The 22371-nt window shown below is 42.6% G+C and overlaps 2 protein-coding genes across 8 annotated transcripts in view; one reads left to right on the top strand and one right to left on the bottom strand.

The window, feature by feature from the left end:
• The window catches only part of TUBD1 (tubulin delta 1), a 30104-nt gene extending 17252 nt beyond the window's left edge, over positions 1-12852 (bottom strand). Inside the window, exons 1-5 of one of the 2 annotated variants that reach the window (XM_029928991.1) lie at positions 12776-12852; positions 11726-11941; positions 8543-8690; positions 7072-7288; positions 6084-6315 (exon numbers count right to left, since the gene is read on the bottom strand). In XM_029928991.1, the coding sequence (XP_029784851.1) occupies positions 6084-6315; positions 7072-7288; positions 8543-8690; positions 11726-11897 (769 nt within the window). In that variant the 5' untranslated portion in view covers positions 11898-11941; positions 12776-12852. Of the gene's footprint in view, positions 1-6083; positions 6316-7071; positions 7289-8542; positions 8691-11725; positions 11942-12767 lie in introns of both variants that reach the window. The other variant, XM_029928990.1, reaches the window with a different exon arrangement.
• A 328-nt stretch (positions 12853-13180) lies between these two features.
• The window catches only part of RPS6KB1 (ribosomal protein S6 kinase B1), a 39105-nt gene continuing 29914 nt past the window's right edge, over positions 13181-22371 (top strand). For all 6 annotated transcript variants that reach the window (XM_029927763.1, XM_029927761.1, XM_029927762.1 and 3 more), the window contains exon 1: positions 13181-13404. In XM_029927763.1, the coding sequence (XP_029783623.1) occupies positions 13264-13404 (141 nt within the window). In that variant the 5' untranslated portion in view covers positions 13181-13263. The remainder of the gene's footprint in view (positions 13405-22371) is intronic.

Here is a 22371-nt window from a genome sequence, read left to right as displayed (position 1 = left end):
ACCAACTGAGCCACCCAGGCGCCCCTTTACTTCTTTTCTTACCCAGCTTCTTGCCCCATCTCTTCATCAAATCTTTCTTTCTAAGTGAAGGTCCAATCTTGGATCAGCCCCACTCCTCACACTCTCTGTTGCTGTTGGAGCACTGCTGTAGAAAGTCACTTCACATCACAGACGGGGAGCCCTCAGATTTAGATGCCAAACACTGCTGCCCACTAATGCTGATGCTTTGTTGTAAAGGTGACATCTCCTCAAACGCCTGAATGGAGCCGTGTGGATATCTAAGGTCATTTAGTGCAGAGACTCTGAGGCACAACAGGCATATCTCAGACATGTCTGAGAGAAAGCATAGAGGCCAATGTGGCTAGAAGAGAGTCAGTAGCAGGATTTAAGATCAAGAAAGCAATGGAGACCAGACAGAACAAAACCTTGCATGCGATTCCATTTACTTTGGTTTTAACTCTCCGTGAGACGGGAAACCTCTTGAAGGTTTTGAACAGGAGAGTAACAGGATCTGACAGGACTTATCCTTTTAGACAAGTAAAGCCAGAGTTCAGTCTGGCTGCTACACTTTAGAAAAGGCTGTGGGTTGGCCAAGGTTGAAGTGGGAAGACCAGGCAAACTTCCAGGTAAATTCTCACATGGCATTTCCAGTAAGATATGGCAAAGGCACCTCACACTCAGCATGTCTTTCTCTGCCCCGTACTGTGCTCCACAAAGCAGGTCTTTTTTCAGCGTCCCCACTCCAGCAAACAGCACTGCACACTACACTATTATGTAATAGTCATATGTGTGAATTATGCTCTGCACCTCTCTGTCATTTTCCAGATCCAATCCATCGTCTGGTCCTGTGCATTTTACTCCGCCCCCAATCTCTCTCAAATCTATCCTCTTTATCTCAATTTGTTTAGTCCCATTTAGCAAGGACTGTTATATGAGAGGCAGTGTTCTGAGGACAGCAGACACCGTAGTGAGCAAGGCAGACAAGGACTTGCTTTCACAGAGCTTCTATTCTAGTGGTTAGAGACAAGAGCGGGTGCCTGAGTGACTCAGTCGGTTGAGTGTCCAACTCTTGAGTTCTGCTCAGATCATGACCTCAGGGTCATGAGATGGAGTCCTGCATCGGGCTCTGTGCTGAGCCTGCTTAAGATCCTCTCTCTCTCCTTCTGCCCCTCTCCCCTGCTGGCATCTGCTCTCTCTTCCTCTCTTAAAAAAAAAAAAAAAGAAAGAAAGGATAAAAAAGGTAATAAATCCATAGAATAATGTCACAGAGTAATAAATGGTGGGAAGGAAACAAACAGGGTATTACAGGCACTCACTCCTCAAGCAGGATCATCATAGAAGGCATTTTAAGAATGTAACAGTGAGCTGAGGCTCGAAAGATGAAAAGGAAATGGTCAGAGGAATATTTCTGGTAGAGGGAGCAGGAAGTTAATGAGGACAGCAAGAATGGACACCCTGGTGAGAATGAGCTGGGCTGTAACATGGCACGTAATGAGGCCCCTGAGGCTCTGCTTATGAACGAGGAGAACAGCAGGAGAGAAGGGAAACTGGAAGACAGAAAATAAGCCTCATACAATAGAAGCAATTACAGACTTTCCTAGAAGAAAACTGAATCTGCAATTTAAATTAAAAAATCATTTTTTGGGGGACACCTGAGCGGCTCAGTCAGTTGAGCGTCTGATGTCACCTCAGGTCATGATCTCATGGTTCATGGGTTCGAGCCCCACGTCAGGCTCTGGGCTGACAGCTTGGAGCCTGGAGCCTGCTTCAGATTCTGTGTCTCCCTCTCTCTCTGCCCCTCCCCTGCTCATGCTCTGTCTCTGTCTCTCTCTAGAAAATAAATATTAAAAACAATTTTTTAATAATAATTGTTTAAAGTTTACGTATTTATTTTGAGAGACACAGAGACAGCATGGGCAGGAGAGGGGCAGAGATGGAGAGAGGGAATCCCAAGCAGGCTCCACATCATCAGCACGGAGCCTGATGTGGGCTCAAACTCACGAAACTGTGAGATCATGACCTGAGCCGAAATCAAGAGACACTTAACTGACTGAGCCACCCAAGATCCCCTAAAAAAATTTTTTTTTAATATTTATTTTTGAGAGAGAGATAATATGAGTGGGGGAGGGGCAGTAACAGAGGGGGACAGAGGATATGAAGCGGGCTCTCCACTGACAGCCCGAAGCAGGGCTCAAACTCATGAACCATGAGATCATGACCTGAGCCAAAGTCATATGCTTAACTGACTGAGCCACCAGTGCCCCTGGATCTAAGACTTTAAAACTGAGTAACTGAGGGAGTGAGGAAGCAGTGAGCTTTTTGGGGAAACCTCTCTGTTTTAGACACATTATATTCGGGATGTCCATGAAAGGTGTACATATAGCTGTCAGACAGGAAAAGGCGACGGGATATAGAAATCTGGAGCTTAGGGAATTGGTCAGAGTTGGAGGTAAACCAGCAAGTTGGAGAAAGGACTGGGGTTGGAAGCCAGGAAACTGGGCCAGTTATCAAGGAGAAGGTCCAAGACCAGCACTTAGAGTTTGGGAAAAAGAAAAGGAGCCAAAGGAGGAGAAAAGAAGGGAATAAAAGGTGAAGTCACTGAGATAAAAGGAAAATGAAGAGAGGGCTGTCACAAAAACCAAAAAGATTTGGAAGACTAACGATCAGCCGTGCCACATTCTACAGACAGGTTGATGGAAATGAGCACAGCAAAGTGTCCACTGAGTTCAGCAACGTGGACATACTTGTGACGTGTAAAAAGCATTTTCAGAAACATGGGGGGCTAGAAACTAGATCAGAGGGGGCTGAAGATGAGGAGATGAGATCAGGAGAGCAAGGACACACACCCTTGTTGTCTTAAAGACTAGCAGAAGAATGGTGCAATCACTAGAGGTGATGTCAAGGGAGGGCTTCTCCAGTGGGAGAGATGCCCGAGAGTACTTGTGATGGCAATAATCCAGGAAAGGGGCGTACGTTAATGACAGGGGAGGATGAGAGAGGAGTGAAGGCTTAAGTCCCTGAGAAGGGACAGGGAAGGGGACCCAGAAGCCAAGTGAGAGAGTGGTCTCTGACAGGAGCAGGACACTTCTCCCACCGTGACACCAGGTGAAGTGCAAACATGAGCCCAGACAGCACAGTGAGGTCTGCGGACACAGTGGGGGAGTGGAGAGAGCGCCCGGCGGACTGCCTGCCTTGGTTTTCTCAGCGCAGTTCAGGGAGTTCAAGCCATCACAGTCTCTGCAGGGAGACTAGACCAGCCTGCAGGCTCACCTCCCATCAGCTATCCACAGGAAGTCCAGGGGATTTTTCAAAAGTAAAAGCGATTACGTCACCAACCTGCTGAAAATCTTTCAGCGACTTCCCCCTGTTCTTAGGATAATGAGGAAGGCCTCTAAATGGCTTAGGAGGACCCGCAATGCCACCCCTGCTCACCACTTTAGCCTCAGACTTCAGTCACCTACACCATTCTCTGTGCTCCAGAGAATTCTCGGGATTTCTATTTGATGTGCCATGCTTCCGTCTGCTGCTAGGCTTCTGCCCATGCTCTTCCCTCCTCCTGCCCTTGGCTCAGTCATCCCCAAGTTCTTTACCAGCTCTTGGCTCAAGTGTTATTTCCTCAGGACAGCCTTCTCTGCCCCTGCCGCTTAAGTCTGATTCCTTCGTGACACATTCTCTTGAAACTCTACTTCTTTCCTTCACTCAGTTTTTAATTATACTTTCTTGGTGTAATTTACTTGTTTAATGTCTCTCTTTTGCATTTTGCAGTGAACACAATGTCTGCATTGGCTCCTACTGGATCCCCAACATTTTAGCAGAGTGCCTGGCACACAGCAGGAAGTCAATAAATATTGGTTGAAGGAACAGATGTGCAACATGGTAAGTACCATTGTTAGAGGACTTCCAGCTACTCGGGAGGGGCCGTTCGGCTGAACTAAAATAAAACCCTGTCAGTCAGCTCCAGTTTCTTGTGGATTCTATTCTCGGTGACTCGCGCTTGGAAGAAAGGTCTACCACTATGGAATGCACAGAAATTAACAAGACACCCATCTCCAAGGAAGCTACAAATTAGTGGAACTACGTAATATGCACATGACAGAATCCCTCTCTAAGGAAACACATGGTGTTAGTTACAGTGGTCGCATCTGGGAAAGGGGGAAGGACACCGACTTTCAATTGCATAGTGCTTGGCACTCTTTGAATAGGTGTGTTAGTTGTGTTACATTTAAAGATAAACAAACACACTTAAAGAAATAATAAAGGTAAAAATATTAAGTGACATAGAAAAGATAAGGAATGCCTTAAAGATCAGAAAAAGAGGGTTCCTTTAGGTGAAGACTTCAGTACAAAAGCTTTATGGAAAAATTATCACTTGAACTGGATGCAAAAGGATGTGTTTTAATAGAGGTGAAGAAAGGAAGGAGGAAGTGATTTCTCAGGAGAAGGAACACTGAGCAAAGGGACCTGGACTAGAAAGGACTAACCTGAAGGAAGACAGTGCAGACAAGATGAAAAGTGGTTGAGGATCCATGCAGAAGAGGCAGTGGGTAACGAAGCTAGAAAGTTAAGGTTCGGGGCATAACGTGGAGGCGAGGCGAAGGAATTCTGGCAAACCTGGCCGCAGGATGAGCACGAGGGGGTGAGGATTAGATCTATACACTGGGGAGGCTCTTTTGCAGTCAGTGTGCGAGACGGACTGCAGGGGGACGAGGCAGGAGCCGGAAGGAATGCAGGGTTAGGACCACCTTCAGGTAGGAATGTCGATCTGATGTAAGCTCTGTTTTTATGCCAGAGAGAGAGAGAAAGAGAGAGAGAGAGAGAGAGAGAGAGAGAGAGAGAGAGAGAGAGAGAGGGAGGGAGGGAGAGAGAGAGAGAGATAAGAAACAGAAAGAGGCTAGTTTGCTTTGTATTCAGGGAGAGTATGCAGTATTAGCTGAGAGATATTGGACCCTGAGCGAACGTGAGAGAGACAGGGAAGGAGGGGGAAGATGCAGGCAGATGGCAGAGAGGGCACCCACAGGTCTGAACACACTGATGGGATATGAGGACAGCAGGAGAAATCCAGCTGACAGAAACTGAGGAAGAGGGGGCAGGGGAGAGATGGCAGGAAAATAAAAAAGATGGATCTATTCAAAACATTCTACATTTGAAGAAGCCAGAAGGCAACTAAGAAAATTGGGATAGGTAACTATTTGGGAAAGATATTAGGACTGAGGAGGGTATAGATTATGGAGTTATCTGCACCTAGATGATTTGAGTTGATAAGGCACCACTTGATGAATAAGCCGAAGAAAGAATATGGGTTTCCTTATGCGGTGATGGAGATGATGGTTGTACAACTTTGTGAATATGCTAAAAAGCTGAATTGTAGGAGTGTCTGGGTGGCTCTGTCAGTTAGATATCCCACTCCTGATCTTAGTTCAGGTCACGCATGACCTCACAGTTAGTGAGTTCAAGCCCCACATCAGGCTCTATGCTGACAGCTTAGAGATGGATTCTCTCTCTCACTCTCTCTGCCCCTCCCTGACTCGTGCACTCATTCTCTGTCTCTCAAAATAAATAAACTTTAATCTTTTTAATGTGTATTTATTTTCTGAGAGTGAGAGAGAGACAGAGTGCAAGCAGAGGTGGGGATGAGAGAGAGATACACAGAATCCGAAGCAGGCTCCGGACTCTGAGCTGTTAGCACAGGGCCCAATGCATGGCTCGCACCCACAAACCACAAGATCATGACCTGAGCCAAAGTCAGACACTCAACCAACTGAGCCACTCAAAAGCCCAAAATAAATAAACCTAAAAAAAATCGAATTGTACATTTTAAATCAGTGAATTATATGGCACGTGAATTATATCTCAAAGTTGCTATAAAAAAAGAAAAAAGAAGAAGAGAAAAGGATCTTGAAGAATAGAATGTATCTATCACTCTGCAGAAATTTAGTAACTTCTCAAAACTTCAGCAAAATAGCTGGAGAGCTAGGTCGTTCTTTAGGAAGGCTTTTGAGATGAGGGAGACCTGAGTGTACCCTCAGACAGAGGGCACAAGCCAGTGAGGAATAACTGAGGTTTTCACGCAAGAAGACAAATACCTAATGGATTTCTTCTGTAGTGATATGAGCCTTCCATGGAATATGTAGGCTGGAACACGCTTCCCAGCTGATGTGCAAGGACTTGGTTGATATCCCTAAAGGAGATTTGCTTGATGTTCATCAGTTTCGCACAGATCTTATGAACAGCATCATTTTCATGAACAAGGAGGGCATCTGAAGATCGGTACAAGTGAGAAAGAGTCAAAATGGAGTTGTAGTTCTGAACAATAACCTGGAGAGAAAAAGGTCAGACAAAAGAAAGGCAAAAGAGAAGAACGGTTAAGAGGGTAGATTCTCAGTGCATCCTGCCTGGGCTCAAAGCTCTGTCACTTTCTAGCTATATGATCTTGGACAAGTTATATAATCTCCCCAAGCCTCAGGTTTCTCATTTGTACAACAGGTGTAATAATTATACTGGCTCCTAGAGTTGTAAGGGTTAATGACAGGATGCAAGTATAGCACTTAAAAGAGTGTCCTGTATATAGTAAGGGTTTAATAAACAATGACTATTACTATCATACTTTCTTCCTACAGCGTTAATTATAGTGACATAACTCACTTCCATTTTATTATTTCTCCTACTAGGTGGATCCACAAGAAACTGGCCTATATAGAAATTTCCTCTCAATGGAAAGAAAGGAAAATTTGAAGAAAGAAACCAATTTGAAGGTTGGTAATGTCATGATGAACTCTAACACTTGGTCAAGGTCCCACCTTTACACACTAAATCCAGAGGGACGAACCCAGGAATGGGTTCCTGAGATAAGATGGTGTTTTTGTGAACAATTCATTTAACTTTGCTTAAACCTTTCCACACGAATGAGGTATCTTTGTTTTAAAAATTCCAAAAAGCACCATATTGTATAACCAATGACTCCTGATGTAGTAAATTAGTATTTCCAAAGAAAGGGTGAGATCAATCTTTTACCTACATTTATTTCACTGCAAAGAATACAAAATACTAAGTTTTTGGCTAACGTGTTCATACCTCACCAGTTCCATAAGGCCATATAATCTGATTCATTTTCAAAGCGTTTGAGTACTGATCTTGTAGATTCTGTGTAATGAAGGCTCCTAGCCCTGATCCTGTGCCCCCAGCCATACTCATTATGATGAAAAAACCACTCAAACAGTCACATTTTTCCACTTCCTTCTGGATTAGGTTCATTATAGGTTCTTCATGCCTGGGTCCATGAACAGAGTAACTATGCAACACAAAAGAGACAAATACAAACACCTTTCAATTTAATCAGAAAGAAGCAATGCAGAGAAGAAGATATAGGAGGAGAGATAAGGCTTTTCAAACCCACAGATGTGATCTAACTCTCATGAAAGGTACAGGTGTCCTGATTGACAAAATTTAAAATATACAAGTTAGAGGTGAATAGCACTGCAGGAAGAGTGGACTTACTGGGTACAGAAAATTACCTTTTATCGGCCATTCCTTTAGCTGGAGACTTCAATTACCAGGTCGTTCTGCAAGTTTATGGTGCAAAATAACATCCAATATTCATAATAATATTCCTAAAAGAGTGGTTCTCAAACTTTGCTGCAATTTAAATCATCTAGGGAAGCTTTGAAAAGTCCCAACATCTGGGTTTCAACCTAAACCAATTAAATGGAAATCTCTGGAGGTAAGAACCAGGCATTGGAATTTTCCAAAGAACACCAGGACATACTACTGCCTTGCTGTGTTCTCTATTAGCTGGAACACCTGCCAGATAAGGATACTGGGTTGTTGTTTTTTTTAAGTTGATTTGTTTATCTTGAGAGAGAGTGAGAGAAAGGCAAAGAGAGTATGTATGCATACATGCACACGGGAGGAAGGGGCAGGAGAGAGAGGTAGAGACACAATTCCAAGCAGGCTCCATACTGTCAGCGCAGAGCCCAGTGCAGGGCTTGATCTCATGGTTCGTGAGACCACAACCTGAGAGCTGGGTAACTGACTGAGCCGCCCAGGCGCTCCAACATATGTTTTAACGAGAAGTTAGTTGGCAGAACAACAGTTAAAACATAGAAAACCCTGCTGTAAGAGATCCCTGGTTTCATCATTACCTGGACCTGAAGCACAGACATACATGAGACAGAATAAAGAGCTTCTTTTGGATGAAGTCACACTCTACATTTTAAAACAGCCATTAAAAAAATTTTTTTTTAATGTTTATTCATTAAATGTTAGCAGAGTATGAGCAGGAGAGGGGCAAGAGAGAGAGGGAGACAGAGAATCCGAAGCAGGCTCCAGGCTCATAGGTGTCAGCACAGAGCCTACCGCAGGGCTCGAACCCATGAACCGTGAGATCATGACCTGAGCTGAGGTTGAACCCTCAACTAACTGAGCCACCCAAGTGCCCCTAAACAGCAATTTCAAGATTATGTGCTTGGTATGTCAACTGTGGAGCTATAATTATGCTGTCCAGGTAGCTGTATCTAAACTGAAACACATGAGGAGTGACTCTTACCCATAAGCCCAGTTGTTTCCAGAACCTTGTTTCTGACAGAAGCACGAATGTTGGCCATATTTCCATTGGCCAGACTGGGCAGCCTTTGATAGTGTTTGATTGATAACTTTAGGTTCCATATCTACAAGTACAGCCCGGGCAACGGGAACTAGAGAGAGAAGAAAAACCAAAAGAAAAATATTTCATAACTCTTATTTGAGTTCTTGAAGAGCACAAATTTCTAGATAAAAAAAAAAAATCCAAAGGTTGAGGACAAAAACATCTGTCATACTGCTTAGAAACTGAAGTGCGCAGCAGCAGGTATATGCAGATGGTTCATAATGCCTAGCATTCTTTTTGTTTTAATTAAAAATTTAAAAATTCTTTATTTAAAAAAAATTTTAGTGTTTTATTTTATTTTTTAAATTGTTATTAAAATATTTTTTAACATTTATTTATTTTTGAGTGACAGAGCAAGACAGAGGATGAGTGGGGAAGGGGCAGAGAGAGGGGCGGGACACAGTATCTGAAGCAGGCTCCAGGCTCTAAGCTGTCAGCACAGAGTCCAACCTGGGGCTCGACCTCAGTAACTGTGAGATCATAACCTGAGCCGTAGTCGGATGCTTAACCAACAGAGCCACCCAGGATCCCCAGTTTTAATTTATTTTAATGTTTATTGTTTTGAGAGAGAGAAAGAGAGAGCGCGTGCTCACGAGCGTGCGTGAAGGGGAAGGGCAGAGGTGGGGTGGGGGGGAGATACATAATCCGAAGCAGGCTCCAGGCTCTGAGCTGTCAGCATAGAGCCCGACATGGGACTCAAGCCCACAAACTGAGATCATAACTTGAGCTGAAGTTGGGTCTCTTACCCGAATGGCCCACCCAGGCATTTCATTATGGCTAGCATTCTGCTAAGCAGGATGAATCAGTGTGAGCTAAAATGGTCACTGGGTCAGGTCTAAAGACATCTGTTGAGAGCTTACAATGTGCCATGTACTGTGCTGGGAACACAGAGAAGAAGACTATATCGATCTGGCCCTAGGACTAGTGGGAGAGATAAAACTGAACGACAGTATGATGTGATATGACCCATGACAAATCCACAGTAAGAGTAGCACATTCAGAGGTATAAAATACCATGGCCCCAACAAGCAGCTCAGGATAGTTGAAGCAGAAGATGGAGGAGGGGGTGGAGGACGTGATGGATGGGGATGGAACGTAGGCAGGGCTCAGATCTTGGAAGTCCTGATATGCAGTGCTAAAAAGCTTGAAATTTATCTTTAAGGTAATGTGAAACTGCTGAAAATGTTCAAGCAGATGAGGACTAGTCAAGATGCCTTTTTTTTTAAGTAATCTCTATACCCAATGTGGGACTTGACCTCATGACCCTGAGATCAAGAGTTGCACACTACACCAACTGAGCCAGTCAGTTGCCCTGTCAGGTGACTGAATTTTTTAATGTTTATTTATTTTTGAGAGAGAGAGAGAGAGAGAGAGAGAAGGAGAAGGAGTGGTGGGGGCGGAGAGGGAGACAGAGGATCCAAAGTGGGCTCTACACTGAGCAGAGAACCCGATGTGGGGCTCGAATTCACAATCCACGAGATCATGACCTGAGCTGAAGTCAGATGCTTAACAGACTGAGCCACCTGGGCACTCCTTGTCAGATGATTTTCTAAATACAGTGCCCAGGGGGCTCAGTCAATTGAGTGTCCAACTCTTGATTTAGGCTCAGGTCATGATCCCAGGGTCATGTGATTGAGCCCTGCGTCAGGCTCCATGTGAGCGTGCTAAAGATTCTCTCTCGAGGGGTGTCTGGGTGGCTCAGTCGGTTAAGCATCCAACCTTGGCCAAGGTCATGATCTCATGGTTCATGAGTTAGAGCCCTGCATCAGGCTCTGTGCTGACAGCTCAGAGCCTGGACCTGCTTCAGATTCTGTGTCTCCCTTGCTCTCTGCTCCTCTCCTGCTTGTGCTTGGTCTCTCTCTCTCTCAAAAAAACCCAAATATTTAAAAAATGTTTCTCTCTCACCCTCTTCCTCTCTCCCACACTCACACACTCTCTAAAATAACAAACAAACAAATACAGCAGTGTGGAGGGTAGATATGATAGGCACCAGAGTCAAGGCAGGGACACTAGAAGGAATGTCTTGAAACAGTCCGTGTGAGAGAGGACAAGAGCCAGAACTAAGCCAATGACAGTGAAGATGGAACGGGGAGAAGAGACATGTCAGAGGTAAATTAAGCAGATGGTTATATTCGATAATAGGTGGGCAATAAGAGCCCACATTCTAAAGGAAAGAAAATAAATGCCCTACGAGATGGAGATGCTCAGTTTGAGGTACACATGGGGATGCAGGTGGAGATGTCCACTAAGCAGTCTGCAGCTTAGAGGAAAGGCTAGGCTAGATTTGAGAGTCACTAGTGTCAAAGAAGTAGCAAATCACAATAGTAACTGAAATGCCCCAGAGAGACCTACATAAGTGAGGACAGGGGAGAGGGAACCTGAGATGCAACCACTGGAGAAAAAAAAGTTCATAGACTAAGGAGAAGGAGTTTCAAGAAGAGAGTTTTCTAGTTAACGGTATAAAATCCAGGAGAAAAGTTAAGTGAATTAAGAAAAGAAAAACAGTCACTGGATCTAGTAATTAGATTACTGGGAACTTTTCTTAGAGAAATTCAGTGGTGGTGTAGGGCAGAAGCAGGATTGTAGTTGGTTAAAGAGGGTTCTCCTTTGAGAATCTTAGATGAGAAGGTAAAGAGATAAGAAGGAAAAAAATTGGGGTGTCTGGCTGGCTCAGTCGATAGAGCATGTGATGCTTGATCTTGGGGTTGTAAGTTCCAGCCCCATGTTGGGGGTAGAGTTTACTTAAAAATTGCATATCCTCATTCCAAATCTCTGTACTTCCTGTACCACCTCACAGTGCACACATCCAAAAGCTAATAAATCTTGAAAAAAAAAAAGCTACAGTCATAAGTTGGTTGGTTGGTTGGTTGGTTTCAGATTGGTGAGATCTGAGCATGCTCACGTGCTGGGGAAGATGCCACTGGAGGGGCAAACGTTCACACAGAAACAAAGGGCTGGGAGCAAAGTCATTCCCTAGTAACATGAACAGAGATGGGTTCAGACACCACATGGAGGAGGTGGCCTTGAAGAGGTTGGTTATGTCAGAGGAAAGGAGAGGACAATGGATGGACTGACCATACATACCTCCATTTTCCTCTTCACTGAAGAATCTTTCTTTGCAAGATTCTTGATATACCTCATTCTCTCTTTTAGAGCAGAGTCCCTGGGGACAGTGTGAGTCATTATAAAGGGCATCAAACACTTCAAAACCAATCTGATTGCCACACTGACCAAGTTGCACTGTTACTATTGACATGCTGAGATGCAAAGTAGGCCTATTCCTTCAAAAAAGCGAGCAACCTGTAATAGAAAAAATATAGGCTTTGAGAACCACCATATTACCAATAAAGAAGAACAAGAAAATGTCATATGTATTAATATACATCAATAAAAGTATAATTTTAAAACACCATGTATATGGTGTCATAGATGAAACAGCTTAATCATTCAAGGAAGTTGTTCTCCTTCTCTACATAGTTTTGGGATTTGGAATTTACTGTACCCAAATGCATTTATAGACAGCTCAATAGTCTCTGAAATCTGATTTGTATTCACTATTTCCTAAGCATGCATTTAAAACAAAACAAACTAAGATGAATGCTAGTTGAAGGAATTCATAGTATATACTTCACACGACAGAAACACACGGAACGCAGAAGTTAGCTCAACAACTTTACATTTAATTAACATTAATTTTCTCTCTTCTACATAGTGACTTTCTCTCCGAATCACCTTCTGGCCTGGTAACTACAATAACACTTAGAAGAAAGACTTGGATTTAGCTCAAGCAGACCGCAAGGAAGACAAATCTTGGAAAGGGAGAACCTGATGAAGTAAGAGAATAAGTCTTCACTATTTTTAACAATGAGAAGACAATTTTTAGTAAACACTTCACACCAGGTCTGTGCAGCAGTAGAAAGAGTAGTGGCTTTCGAGTCAAACAAACTGTACAGATAAATTTTCAAACAACCCTGCAAACTAGGTATCCTTATTCTCATTTTACAGATAAGGAAACGGGAGCTTTGAAAAGTTATATGACTTTCGCAAAGCCACTGAACTAGAATAGCAAAACCAAGTCTCTCCCTTTCCCCACTGGCTTCAGGAGTTCCCCATAAACCCCACTCACTGACAGACCCAGACCCGGCCGTTTCGGTCCTGTTCAAACTTCAGAGGGCCAGCCCCGTCATTATGCGCATGCTCCCTTTCAATATAAAAAAAAAAAGCTACGGCGAACGAATGCGCATGTTCATAAACCAAGAGTTTTGTTGTGAGTGCCCCCCTCCCCGTATTCAGAGGTTAATTACGCATGTTCAATTTCAATTTATCAACTTCAGACATGGTACGCATGCTCCTTGTCCATCAAAGGCTTTAACCTATAATGCGCATGACCTAGCTACCCTAAGAGGCTTCGGCTGGGGTTCTGCGCATGCTTCTGCCAGTACTTGGCTGCAGGCTATAGCTCTACGCATGTTCATTGCCCATAGTTCGGCTTCATAGAACCCTGTACGCATGCTCTGGAGCCGAACTTGAGGAGCCAGTCTAGGGCCTAGGCGCAGACGCACTAAGCCCAAGCAGCCGGTGATGGCGGCAGCAGCGGCCGTGGCTGCAGCGGGTCCGGGCCCATGAGGCGACGACGGAGGCGGGACGGCTTTTACCCAGCGCCGGACTTCCGAGACAGGGAGGCTGAGGACATGGCAGGAGTGTTTGACATAGACCTGGACCAGCCAGAGGACGCGGGCTCTGAGGATGAGCTGGAGGAGGGGGTGAGGCCCGGGGTCCCGGGGGGCCCGAGGTGACAGGGACAGGGCGGCGGCACGGGCCCGGGAAGCCTGGCACGTCCGAGAGCACGGAGACCCGAGGGGGCACGAGTAGTCTCCTGCAGGAGCTTAGGCGCCGCGCGGTACGCGACGGGGGAGCGGGCGGGGTGGATCTAGGTGTGAGGCCGTTCCGGGACTCGCAGGTGCAAGTCGTGCCCGTAGCTCCTCATCAGCGCAGCCCGGAGCAGTCAGTGGAGTGAACGAAAAGGGCGCGTGGTCAATTCCTTTAGCTGTTGAACTTGAGTGTGGCCTGGCGCGAGTGGTGTAAGCGCATGTTGGGGGGAGGTGTTCGCTTTCTGGGTGTCCCATAAGTGCAGGTGAAGTGCGGAAGGGTTTTCCTTCGAGTGTAAGATTTCAAGTATTAAGTCTTCAGACCTCCCGCAACCACCTCTCTTCTCGGCCTGTCGCTCTCTCCTAGGAAGCGCTCAGCTGTTAGAAGTGACAGCTGAAAACTTCTGTCGGGAGTAGCGCTGCCGCTGCTGTTACAGACACCAGGAGTTTTATTTCGGGAGCAAGGGGGCTCTGCTGCATCTTCCAGGGTTTGTTTGTTTGCCTTTTTGTTTTTTTACCCCCCCCTTCCGTGTGACTTAAAAAAAAAATCCATAAAGACACACGGCATTAGTAACTTACTTTTCCCCTAGTTGAAGATGTCTAAATTTTTTCAGAATACTTTGTGTAATTTTGGGGTGGAAAAAACCCAGCGTTGACAGCTGTGATTTGGCTTGCCAAAAATAAATTGCTTGAACTGAGACTTGTGAATGGTGGTGTGAGGGCTTTCCTTGCTGTAATTTAGGGTACTAAATTTAGAATTGTTTTCCTAATGCATAGCTTGCTTTTACCTTTGCTGTCTTAATAGTTTGTTTTTATTTATTTCTTTTTTATTAAAGTTTATTTTGAGAGGGAGAGAGAATCCCAAGCAGGCTCCAGCTTGGAGCCAGACTGGGGGCTCAAACTCAACTGGTGAGATTAAGACTTGAGCCGAAATCGAGTCTGATTGCTTAACCGATTGAGCCACCCAGGCACAAAGAATTTGTTATTCTTTGTGTAATGTCATTCTTTTTTCAAGATAAATTTATTGAAAAATCACATATTGCACTTGAAGCTCAAAAATACCGTGGTCATGCTAAATCGCTGATTCTGGGCAAATGATCATCAGTGATAACCTCATGATAATTTAAATCCTAAATCCCACTGTCTAGATGAGTTCATGAATTAAGGACTGGCATCAGATGTTTGCTCTAACTATATAATGGACTTCCCTGTTTTCATCTGATTTTCCTCTTCTGGAAAGGAAGTTGTACCCTGCTGGTTGCCAAAAGATGGGAGGTGTTATACATAAAGAATTTTGAACATTTTAAGAAATAAATGGGCTAAAATACATTATTCTTTTCATAATCAAATGAGTCTAAGTAAAAATCACACAGTTTATAAGGTGGGTATTGAGAGTTGTACTTTTTAATACATTTGCCTATGGAATTACAGTTAGCTTACCTTAAAATTTTTTTTTTTATGTTTTATTTATTTTTGAGACAGAGACAGCCCAAGCGGGGGAGGAGCAGACAGAGAGGGAGACAGAATTTGAAGCAGGCTTCTAGCTCTGAGCTGTCAGCATACAGCCCAATGCAGGGCTCGAACCCCTGAACTTTGAAATCATGACCTGAGCCAACATTGGATGCTTAACCAACAGAGCCATGCAGGGACCTCCTTTTTTTAATGTTTATTTTTGAGAGAGAGACTGAGACAGCATGAGCGGGGGAGGGGTAGAGAGAGAGAAGGAGACAGGATCCAAAGCAGGCTCTAGGCTCTGAGCTGCCACCACAGAGCCGGATGTGGGGCTCAAACCCATAAACTGTAAGATCATGACCTGAGCTGAAGAGTGGGACACTTAACCAACTGAGCCATCCAGGCGCCCCCAAATTTAAGAATTCTGGAAAATAAAAGAAGTTTAGATTCTTGGAAAATGTGGCCATTTGTGAATTTATAACTTTTAGTACACAAACTTTTAAAACATTGATTTGTATCACAATAGCCTCACTTCTTCATTTTATAGTAAGGAAACTGAGGCATAAACCAGAGAGGTGGTTGCACAAGGCCACGTACATAACTACTGGTAGTGTCTTCTGATTCCTTTCAGCTTGCAAGCTTCATTGCACGGCTTCATTGCATTTACTAGGCTTTTTCATAATGTACCTCTTCGCGATGTGTCAGAAGTTAATTCAGATCCCTCCAGGCATTGTCACTGACTGTGACCCAGAATAAATTCCTTAAGCTCTCTGACACTTTTTTCTGTAAAATGAGGATTATATGAGATAGAGTATATAAACTACTGTCCTCTTAAAATATTCTGGCGTATTAAGCAGTTCGGTGGTTCATGGATATATAGCTTGTCAGTGTTACTCACTGCCAAGGAACCAAACATTCAAGTTCATCCTCATCTATGTCTAGAGACTTGATAAATGCAGTTATAGTAGAGGTGCTGCATTTTTGAAGCTGTAGTATTCTTTTACATTATTTTCCCTAATTACCGATGTATGCCTTTTTAGATGTATTATAGTGACTGAATTTATATTAGGAAATCTATGTATTTACACAGCATAGTTAGTTTTTTCAGTGAGTAAAGGATGAGGAGAGTAAATGAGTGCATTTATGGATAAAGCTGAATATGTAACAAAGAGTGGTTGAATACCTCTAAGGACTATGTTAAAAAGCAGTGGGTGAGAGGGTTTTTTGGGAGGAAGTGAGATGGATTTGGGTCTTTTTTGTCTGTTTTTCACTGGTGATGGTATAATTTGGAGAGAGTGAGTTGAAACTAAGGGAAAATTTTCCTCTAGAGATTTTCATTAGGTTATGAAAATGTTGGAAACCTATTTTCTGTGAAGACACAAAGGTAAAAGTAATAGAAAAGTCTAATCCTTTTTTTTAAATTTTTTTTTATGTTTTTATTTATTTTTGATACAGACAGACAGAGCATGAGAGGGGGAGGGGCAGAGAGAGAAGGAGACACAGAACCAGAAGCAGGCTCCAGGCTCTGAGCTAGCTGTCAACACAGAGCCCGACACGGGGCTCGAACCCACGAACGTGAGATCTGACCTGAGCCGAAGTCGGAGGCTTAACCGACTTAGCCACCCAGGCGCCCCAGAAAAGTCTAATCCTTAACTTTTACTCTACTAATTCAAAATTTGAAGTAGTCACAGAGACTGCATGAATTTCAGGTTGGGATATCAGATTTTTATTGAGCAAAAAATTTTTAGTTCTTCAAGAACAGTGCTATTGCAAATATTCGCAGTTATGAAAAATTATAGAAACACATCTCAGTGCTTGTCTTGCATTGTAATAGGTACTATGAAGCACTTTTAATCATTTCTATTTTTTTCTAATTTTTTTCACATTTATTTATTTTGAGAGAGAGAGGGTGAGTGCGAACTTATGCATGTATGAGTTGGGGAAGAGCAAAAGGAGAGGGAGAGAGAGAAACCCAAGCAGGCCCCGCACTGACAGCATGAAGCCTGATATAGGGCTCGAGCTCACGAACCATGAGATCATGACCTGAATAAAGATCAGGAGTCGGACACTTAACTGACTGAGCCATCCAGGTGCCCCATGAAGCACTTTTAAGTAGCTGAAGATTTGGGGCAGGGTTAACTCCCTTCTTCCAACTCATTTTAATTACTGAATCTTATTTTATAAGGAAATGTCTGTGAACAAACAAGTGGATGAACAGTATAATGAATGATAGGATTGAGGATATTTCACCCATTCTGTAACAATTTACTTACATTTTTATACATTTTATACATTTCATTGGATTTTAGGCATATTAACTTGAATTTATATGCAATTTTTAACTTAAAACTGTGGAAATATTCTGGTGGTCTGGTTTGAATCATATCTTGTATAGTACCTTAGATGAGCAGGATTCACTTTGTCAGTCACAGTGGCACACAATAAAAGCATTGGATGGGTCATAAAGCAACACAGCAGAGAAAAAAAACTAAAGCGTTTCCTATGAAAGGGAGTTGTCAGTATCTATTACATAATGTTAACCTGATGCTTTTGAAATAAGACTTTTCTGAAGGTAATGTTGAGTAGCAGAAAAGCATTGTGCCTCAAATACTTCTCTAGAAGGTAACGGTAGGAAGTTACAAACTCAGATGCAGGTGGTAATACAGTCCTGGCTGGCTCCGGAAATGAACCATAGCCACAGGGCATATGTTTCTAGGTGGCTTCAAAGTCATGGTTTAGTGTTAACTACTCTGTGGTCTCTAATTTAAAATGATGTAAAACTAACATTAAAGTGAAAACAATTATATATTGCCAAGTTTTATCACAGGTGAGAGAAGTTAGTCTTTTGTCTTTAAAGTGAAGCCATCATGGGTGATTATGCGAAGTACCAGAGACAAAAAAACCAAAAACAAAACCTTAAAGCCTAACTACTCCTACTCCCCCCCCCCCAGAAGGAACTGTATCAAGTTGAAATTGCAAGATTTTTTTTTTTCCCTTGATACTGCCCCATCCGTTTGCCTCTGATATCGATCTGATATCCAAACATATGTCCCTAGTGTTAGACTTCATCCTGGACTTATTCACATCATGAGCAAGTTTTCACTGAAATTTGTGGTTTAGGAGGCATTTAAGCATCCGTCTTTAAGAGTACTATCAGTTTTCTATGTGTAGCTTGACTGTGTACCAGTACCTTTGAGGAAAGATGTGTTCACTTAAATATTTTTTCAGTTGTTCTAAACTTGCCAATAAAACCTTAAAATCTTACCTTTTTTTTTTTTTTAGAAGTTTTTAATTCCTGTTAGTTAACCTACAGTGTAATACGAGTTTTATGTATACAATTTAGTGATTCAGCATTTACAAAAACTTAGCCCAATTAAGTGATACCCTTTTGTATAAATTGAAAGACTCATAACCAGACTATATTCAAGAACACTCATTTTAAAGGTATATTTTATAATATTAATAACTGAATTTCTGCTGTGAAGTTATTTTTTCTAATAATTCTGTGGCTTAGTGTATTTATAGAGTTGTACAACCATCACACAATTTAGTTATAGAACATTTCTGTCACTCTTGAAAGAAACTAGGCTCATTTGTAATCACTCCTTTCTGCCACCTCTACCCCAGGCAGCCACTGGTCTATTTCCCATCTCTATAAATTTGCCTTTTCTGGACATTCCATATAAATGGAATCATACAGTATGTAGACTTTTGTGTCTGGCTTCTTTCACTTAATGTTTTTGAAAATCATCGATGTCATGGTATATACGTGTGTATGGCCAAATAGTATTCCATTGTATGTATCAAGCACATTTTATTTATTGGTTCACCAGTTGATGTTCATTGGAGTTGTCCTCCCCCCACCCCTTTTTTTTGGCTGTTGTGAAGTATGCTGCTGTGAACTGTTGTGCCCAAGTCCTTGTGGAACATATATTTTTGTCTTTATGGGTGGATACCTAGGAGTAGATTTGCTGGATCCTATGGTAAGTCTATGTTTAATTTTTGAGGAAGCTGCTAAACTGTTTTTTTAAGTTTATTTATTTAGAGAGACCACACATGCACCTAGGGGAGAGATAGAGAGGGAGAGGAAGAGAGAGAATCCTAAGCAGGCTCTGTGCGAACAGCACACTACTGTGAGATCATGATCTGAGCCAAAATCAAGAGTTGGGCACTTAACCAACTGAGCCAGTCAGGCACCCCTAAACTGCCAAACTACTAAAGTGGTTGTGCCATTTTATATTCCCTGCCTGCAGTGTATGAGTGTTCCAATTTCTCTACTTCCTTGCCAAATTTATTTTTCTGTCTTTTTTTTTTTTTAATGTTTTAATGTTTGCTTACTTTTTGAGAGTTAGCGTCTGAGCAGGGGAGGGGCAGAGAGAGAGAGAGAGAGAGGGAGACACAAAATCCGAAGCAGATTCCAGGCTCTGAGCTGTCAGCACAGAGGCTGCTGCGGAACTCGAACTCATGAACTGTGAGATCGTGACCTGAGCTGAAGTTGGATGCTTAAGCACCTGAGCTACCCAGGCGCCCCTATTTTTCTGTCTTTTTAACTATAGCCATTCTAGGGGATATGAAGAGGGTGTATCAGCATAATTTTGGTTTACATTTGCAGTTCTTTAATGGTGGAAGATGTTGAACATCTTTCCATGTGCTTATTGACCATTTGTGTATCTTCTTTGGAGAATACCTATTCCAATTCTAAATGATGTTTTAAAACTTTGGTTATTTTGGGGCTGCCTGGGTGGCTCAGTTGGTTAAGTGTCTGGCTTCGGCTTAGGTCATGATCTCACAGTTCGTGGGTTCGAGCCCCGCTTCGGGCTCTGTGCTGACAGCTCAGAGCCTTGAAGCCTGCTTCGGATTCTGTGTCTCCCCCTCTCTCTGATCCTCCCCTGCTCGCACTCTCTCTCTGTCTTTCAAAATAAATAAATAAATAAAAATTTTAAAAATTGGTTATTTTAAAATTTTGAGATGTAGAAGTTCTTCATATATTCTTTTAAAAAAATGTTTATTTATGGGGCACCTCGGTGTCTCGGTTGAGTGTCTGACTTTGGCTCACTTATCATGATCTCCTACTTCGTGGGTTCGAGCCCCACATCAGGCTCTGTGCTGACAGCTGGAAGCCTGGAGCCTGCTTCAGATTCTGTCTCCCTCTCTCTCTGTTTCTGCTCTTTGTGTGCTCGTGCGTGTGCTTTCTCTCTCTCTCTCTCTCTCTCTCAAAAATGGAATAAACATTAAAAAAATAATAAAATATTTATTTTGAGAGAGAGTGCTCATGCACCCATGTGTGCAGGGGTTGGGCGGAGAGTCAGAGGGAGAGAGAGTATCCCAAGCAGGCTCTGCACTGTTAGTGTGGGGCCCGACACAGGGCTGGAGCTCACCAACTGTGAAATGGTGATCTGAGCCAAAATGAAGAGTCAGACACTTAACAGACTGAGACACCCAGGCGCCCCTTCATAGATTCTTATTCTGTGGATTTTCTTTTCACTTTCTTTTTTTTTCTTTTCTTTCGTTCTTTTTTTTTTTTTTTTTTTTTTTACTGGTTTTATTTATTTTAGAGAGAGAGAGAAAGCATGAGCAGGGGAGGGCCAGAGAGAGAGGGAGACACAGAATCTGAAGACAGTCTCCAGGCTCTGAGCTAGCTGTCAGCACAGAGCCTGATGTGGGGCTCGAACCCACAAACCATGAGATCATGACCTGAGCTGAAGTCGGATGCTTAATCGACTGAGCCACCCAGGCGCCCCTCTTTTCACTTTCTTGATAATGTCTTTTAAACTGCAGAACCTTTAAATTTTGAGTAAGTCCAATGTATTGATTTTTTTCCCCTTTAATTCTTTGTGCTTTTGGTGATAGGTCTTAGGAAATCATTTCCTACCCCAAGATTATGAAGATTCACTCCATCCTAGTGTCTTTTAAGAGTTTTATCGTTCTAGCTCTTACATTTAGGCCTGTGATCAATTTTCAGTTAACTTTTTAGTATGAGGAAGTACAGTGTGAAGTAGAGATACAAAGTAATTTTTTTGCATGTGGATATCCAAATTTCCCAGCACCATTTGTTTCCTATTGAATTTTCTTGGCATCTTTGTAAAAAAAAATTAGTTGGCCATTAATGCAAGGGTTTATTTCTGGGGTCTAAATTTCACTTTATGGATTTATAAATCTGTCCTTATCCCGGTACCAGATTGTCTTGGTTGCTGTTGCTTTGTAGTACATTTTGTTTTATGTTTACTTATTTTTGAGGGGGAGAGAGAGACACAGTACAACTGGGGGAGGGGCAGAGAAGAGAGGGAGACACAGAATCTGAAACCAGCTCCAGTCTCTGAGCGGTCAGCACAGAGCCTGATGCAGAGCTCGAATCCATGAGCTTTGAGACTATGATCTGAGCCAAAGTTGGATGCTAACTGACTGAGCCATCCAGGCTCCCCTTTATGTACATTTTAAAATCAGGAAATGTCAGTTCTCCAACTTTGTTCTCCTTTTTCAAGATTGTTTTGGCTACTTGGGTCACTTGCGTTTCTGTATGAATTTTAGGATCAGCTTGTTAATTTCTGCAAGAAAGGAGCTTGAAATTTTGATAGGATTGAGATGAATCTGTAGGTCAGTTTGGTTAGTAGAACTATCTTAAACACTATTAAGTTGTTAGATCCATGAATGTGGAATGTCTTTTGATTTAGGTAGGTTTTTTTATTTTTCTTTTTTAAGTAGCCTCCACGCTCAATGTGGGGCCCAACATAGGGCTTGAACTCAGGACCCTGAGATCAAGAGTCAGCCACCTAACTGACAGACCCAGGCACCCTTCTTTAATTTTTTTATTCAATGTTTTATAGTTATCAGATGTACAAGTCTTATATTTCTTTTGATAAATTTTTTCTAATGGATGCTATTTTCTTATTGACTCTATTCTGAACAGTTATCTTAATTTCATTTTTGAATTGTTCATTGTTAGTGTACAGGAGGTTAATTAAAGTTTGTACACCTTTATACTATGTTTAGAATGATTGTTTGGCCAGCATGACTCCTGACAATTTGAGGGTGGTGCTTAATTATTTTGCTTTGATCAGCTACATCATACACTATAATATTGTGGACAGGTTGTGGTTACCTTCGGCTTAGTTAGGTTGTAGTGATACTCATTGTGTTTCAGAAGTATATCAGAGTAGCACTTTGTGTAAATCATTTGATCTAGTAACTCAGATTGTGGTGCCTTTAGTTTTATAATACAAAAATGTATTTTTGAATAAATGATTTTAAAAAAAATTTTAATGTTTATTTTTGAGAGAGAGAAAGCAAGCAGGGAAGGGGCAGAGATAGAAGGAGACACAGAATCTGAAGACAGGCTCCAGGCTCCAAGCTGTCAGCACAGAGCCCGATGTGGGGCTTGAACTTATGAACCACAAGATAATGACCTGAGTC

Source organism: Suricata suricatta, chromosome 17 (assembly GCF_006229205.1).
Source record: "Suricata suricatta isolate VVHF042 chromosome 17, meerkat_22Aug2017_6uvM2_HiC, whole genome shotgun sequence".
NCBI lineage: Eukaryota > Metazoa > Chordata > Mammalia > Carnivora > Herpestidae > Suricata > Suricata suricatta.
This window is presented reverse-complemented; position numbering and strand designations above follow the sequence as displayed.